General features: G+C 34.7%; 1 protein-coding gene across 1 annotated transcript; it reads left to right on the top strand.

Annotated features, from left to right (window-relative positions):
- The first annotated feature begins 5,205 nt into the window (after positions 1-5,205).
- On the top strand, positions 5,206-5,592 carry LOC108724527 (uncharacterized). The gene has a single exon (XM_018450951.1). The coding sequence runs from the start codon at positions 5,206-5,208 to the stop codon at positions 5,590-5,592; it is 387 nt and encodes a 128-aa protein (XP_018306453.1).
- The last annotated feature ends 264 nt before the right edge of the window (positions 5,593-5,856 follow it).

Here is a 5,856-nt window from a genome sequence, read left to right as displayed (position 1 = left end):
AGGAAAAGGTGGTATTATGGCTAGTGTACATATCGAGGCCGTTCTTAATATCTTCGCTAATGAGTTACTGATTCCAGTGATAACACACTTACAGAATTATTTATTCAGTAGCTCGCCGTTACACCATGACGCTAATATGCCAATACAAAAGTAAAGCATTTTTACTTTCAAAAGTTTCGGAATGTTTTTAAAATACTCCCATTTTAGCGTTTAATTACGCACACACTTCCTTATTCACCTTAAATCTAAGCGTATTATGACACAAATATACAGTGCCATATTAAGGTCATGGGCCGAGAGGGCCGTGGCGCAGGGTAGAACATTTTTTAGTCGAAGCAAATATTAGAAAGAATGTTTTTTAGTTATACGTTGAAAAATATGAAGAAATTAGACAACATCGAATAGGACTTTTGTACATAAAATCTGTGTTTTCACGATCGGGACAAATATGATGGTGATGGCTAGGGTGGATTACATAAAGCTCATATGGGTTCGCCTTATACATAGATTGTTTTCCGTTATTCATTATTACTATTGAAAATCTATACCCTAATAGCGCAGCCTGCGGAGATAGATTTTGAGTAGAGTCTGCTACCAATTTTTAATTGCAGAAAGGCAACAAATTGTACACAGAGTTTGTATTATCAGACATTGTCAGCGATTGTTGCTGTTAGAGATATGACAAAGCCTGCTAGATATGCTATGCTAGCAGATTGATGGCAGAAACCGAACAATGTGTTGCAGATTTGACGGCAGATTGAGAGCAAATTGAGAGCAAATTGAGAGCAGAATCTTATTCGAGCAGACACTTTGCTTAATATCTGCCACCAATCTGTTGACATAGCTTGTCAGCAGGCTTTGTTAACAAATCCCTAATCAAATACAAACACTGTAGTTTCTGGTTTTAGCATTTAATTCCGTTAGAATTTTGTGCCAATTTGGCAACGATTTGAAGACAAAATGTTTGCTGGCTGGTTCACATTATGTGAACCATACACTATAGGTTTTAGCATTCATATACTCCGCAATACATTGCCGCCATATTTACCTTATATCTAAACATTTAATACATTTCTTTGTTAGTAAGTAAAATTTGTATTTTATAACTCGAAATATTTTTGCATTTCACTTTTACACTCATTAAATTAGTGTATAACAGCTATAATACGCACCAGTGTGCACTAGTACGACCATTTGAATAACGAATTTGCTGTAACTTATTGCACCAGTGTACACTAGTTCAATTTTATTGTATATAAAAGGGCATTCGAAATATCAAATTTCAGCTCATGAGCGCAAACTGGGTTAAGGGGTTAGGCCACCTTGCGGGTAAAAAAAAGAGCGAATTTCGCGAATTTTTTTCAAGCGTATAATAAGATAAGTCGCTTTTTTCTCTAGAGGTCTTTATTATATACGTATTAAAGTATATAAAAAAATTTTTTTTTAATTTTTTGACGGTAAAATGGCGGCGCTAGTGTCCGATCTTCGAGCAGCTTTTTTTTTATAACTTAAAACGGGCGTACTCGCCGAGCCCCCAGAGTTGATCCTGGAAGAAAAACAAAAATTTGTTCTTTAAATATATACTAAAAACTAATGGACTACGGGCGGAAATTAAACAAAAAAATTTTTTCGCAAAATGGCGGCCGTTAGAAAAAAAAACGCCAATTTTTCGCATAAAAATCACATGATAAATTGTTTATAACAAAAAAAGTTGATGACTTATCGCAAAAAGCTCCCGTAGTCCACTTGATTATAGATGTCAGAATATACTGTAAAAATTTCAAACGATTCGATAAAGAACTGTAGGCGCTAGCGGTACGCCCGTTTTGAAAAATATACTTTCTAGAAAAACGCGATTGAAGTTTAAGTAACTTTTAACGGCCGATAATCACAGTTTACCTTTAATCTGCAATGCCTGGTCCGTAGAGTTGACCTTCCATATTTATGTTCATCGCTTCTTCTTCTTTTCTGGCCGATTTTAAGGCAATACGGGCTAAAATTCAATGGGTAAAACAGTCATCCGAGCGCAGGTAACCGGATTAGAAGCGCGCCGGCTTCAGGCGCGCCGCGGGGTGCTTCGGGAGACTGCCGAAGACGACCTGTTCGAAACTTTTTATGGCCATGGCGTATTTTTTTTCTTATTCTAGAGGGTTTTGGGAAGGCTTTAAGCCAATAAAAAAATTATCGATTTTTTTTGAGGTCCAAGGTGGCCTAACCCCATGCAGCACTGCACGAATATTTATATGTTTGAGTGTGTTGTTTGTTTCTTAACATTTTATTTGGCTGCATACATTTCGAGTTTTGTAAAGTTAAATAATATCATAATATTTTACTAATGTAGCCCCCTAAGCGTGTTGATTGCTGAAGACCTCTTTTTCACAAGGTTTTCATAACAAATAGATTATTCCTTGAACTACAATAGATATCAGTCATGGAACTTTATCCTTAAGATGGAAACGTGAAAAATGAAAATTTTTACCATTGAAGTTAATGGAGCAATTTTTCGCTTTTTACTTTTCATGCTAGGGAATAAGTTTCATGATTGATACCCTGATCGTATCTTTAATGTTAGGGCCTCTTTCATCAACTCTGATTAATGCTAATTGATGGTTAATTCAATCATCACGATTGCCATGTTTGTTCCAAAATAAGAAGAGAGAGAGGAGACATTTTGATATATTACACTACTATTAGCATTTCTGTGAGTTAATCGTCGATTAATTTAATCAGAAGTTGGTGAAAGAAGCCCTTAATCTATAGTTTACGTACATTTACACTTGTAACGTACATTTCATAACCATGACATATGGCCGTTGAACCAATAAGCATTCAACATAAAGATGCCATATTGATTTACATAAGATGCTCTAAGAATCTTATGCAGTACTTATGTAACTTATGTAATTTTGTGTGTGATGGCCTTAAAGGCTTTTACATGACAGCGTCAAGCGTCGAGCGTCAGAACGGTCAGATCATGCGCAGTAAAATGTTTAATAATTTTACTGAAATTGAATTTAATGTACGAGATACACTAATAGTGGAATCTTGTAGTTTACACTATATAATGTAAATAAATATAAATTTTCAGCATTATATGTTAGGATAGTAGTATATCCCTACTGAAAAAAATCACGTCACAAAGTTACATAACGAAATCATGTAATTAAAATATACAGGGTGGGCCAAAAGTCTAGATACACCCAAATATCTCATAAACGATACATTTTAGAAAAAAAATGTTTTAAACAAAAGTTGTAAAGCTTAAAAAGACGCATTTAACGATAGTAGTTATTTGACATAGAATGGCGTTGTCAAGGTCACGTCAAGGTCAACTTAATTTTTTTGAATGGAACCCCCTACTTTTTATTTCAGATTCTTGTAGGTTATGTTAAGACGTTTTCAAAACACATATCATAAACTCTTTTTCGATGAGAATTTCCTGAGTTATGAGTCTTTAAAGTTTAAATATTGCCGGCATTAGAATTATCCAAGATGTACCGCGTGGAAGTTACTCGGTCGGATTTACATCTCTTGCGTGCGTGCGTGCGTGCGTGTGTGTGTCATAAATAATGACACACATTTACACAAATAAAAATATTCACATAAAATAAATATAGATAATGTATTATATATACATGTTAAAGCATTACAATGTACAATAAGAGCATTGAGAATACAAACAGATTAAAAATAATAAAAATAAATAATATGGAGCATTAAAAATAATAAGAGTTCTCTCTCTAAAAAGATTATGTCAATAATCAGTGTCATATTAAGGCATCGAGAGGGCTATGGCTTAGGATGGAAAATTTTTTAGTCGCGGCAAATATATTAGAAAGAATTTTTTTTAGTTATACTATTGGAAAATATAAAAAAATTAGAAAACATCGAAAAGAAACAATTTTTATATCTAAAATATATTTTTTCACGATCGAAACAAATATGCCGGTGACGGCTATATATTGCAGACACAAATGTCTGTCCTAGTACTCGATCGCTAACTTCGATTAAAATACTGTAAACTGCCAGATATCCGGCTGAGTTTATTCAATGGCCTCTTCAATCATGTTGCACATACATACACAACACATACACATATCGTACGCATATATAACACATATATTGTCGCCGCCATTAAATCAACTCGGAAGTTAGTGATTTGATGCTAATATAGATATCTATGATTGCATAGCATATAAGGTGGATTACATAAAGCATTACTTATAGGTTCGCCTTATACATAGATTGTGTTTCGTTATTCATTACTAGTACTGAAAATCTATAGTTCACATTATGTACACTATTATGTACACATTATGTAGACTTTAGCAGCCATATACTTCGCAATACCGCAATACATTGCCGCCATATTTGCATTGTATCCAGACTTTTACTTAAGGATCTGTAATAAAAATCTGTTTTTAATATTCCAAAGTGCTAGTACTGAACTAGTGCAATAGGTTCAATTGAGACAAATTGTATTTATCGCACTCTAATAGTGAATTCGTTTGGATGCACTCAGTGCACTAATTTAATGCAAAGATTTGTGCTTATTATAATACCAGAACCGATTAAATTATAATACAGAAATTGCTATAAGTTATCTTAATAAATATCTCCGCTATTAGATGACTGAAATCAGTTACCTAGTAGCGGAAATATTAAGAATGGCACGATTATATGCTAGTCATGATATCACCTTTCCTTTTAATAATAAGTGGACGATAATTAAAGGGTGCGGAGATGACCTGTGTATGTATGTATTTTAGCATGGACTAAATTATTTATGTCTGTTGTAGAAACGTGTTATACATTGTTTTTCCAAAACGTTTTAAATTTAATATTAAATATACGTATCTTAATAAAAATTCTCGTTAAAATCTTCATAAAATTTTATTACGAATCATAATTTGCAAGATTAAATTGGATGAAAGGTTATCGGCCGTAAACAAACTTGTTCATGTAAACAAGAAATTCTCTCCGATGAAGGATACGCACGAAACAACATATGAAATGCATGAGAACGAATTTATCGTCGCAGAGAAGAACGATTTGCAGATTGTTTACATGAACAAGTTTGTTTACGGCCGATAACCTTTCGCGGTTCTTCTTATTTTTCCTCGATCTTTTCCTTTCGAGACCCGTTGCTTTGTGCGACTTCAATTTAAACGATTAATTTTTTTGCGTTGAAATAATTGATCGATTATGGCGACGATAAATGCTGAAATGGCTGCTCAAGTTGTTGCTTTAATTGAAGATGGTAGAAGTCGAAGGTACGTTGCTGAGGCACTTGATTTATCAGTGTCAACTGTGCAACGTGCTTGCGCCAGGTATTTAGAAACCAATTCTTTTCAGAGGAAGCCTGGTTCGGGACGCCCTCGATGTACCAACAACAACGATGACAGATTTATTGTTTTGAATTCTTTAAGAGACAGACATCGAACATCAGTTCAAATTCGAAACAATTTGAGGGACGTGCGCAACACTAATGTATCCGTTTACACCGTTTGGAGAAGATTAGCGGAACAAAATCTGTTTTCGCGTAAGCCAGTGGCTGTACCTTTACTTCAACGTCGTCATCGCGTAGCTTGAATTAATTTTGCAGTTGAACATAAAGACTGGACTCACGCAGACTGGAGCAAAGTTCTTTTTAGCGATGAATCTCGTTTTTCTCTCTATTCTCCAGATGGACGAGAACGAGTTTATCGTCGCAGAGGAGAACGATTTGCAGATTGTACTGTAAGTGAGAGGCACAGCTACAATGGAGGGTCTGTAATGGTTTGGGCAGGAATTTCTGCAAATGCTCACACAGATCTGCACTTCTTTAACAACAATATGAACGCAGATGTATACGTG

The sequence above is a fragment of the Mycetomoellerius zeteki genome, unplaced genomic scaffold (genome assembly GCF_001594055.1).
Source record: "Mycetomoellerius zeteki isolate Tzet28-1 unplaced genomic scaffold, Tzet1.0 scaffold305, whole genome shotgun sequence".
Classification (NCBI taxonomy): Eukaryota; Metazoa; Arthropoda; class Insecta; order Hymenoptera; family Formicidae; genus Mycetomoellerius; species Mycetomoellerius zeteki.
The sequence above is the reverse complement of the archived record's forward strand: the minus strand, read 5'-3'. Positions and strand labels throughout refer to the sequence as shown.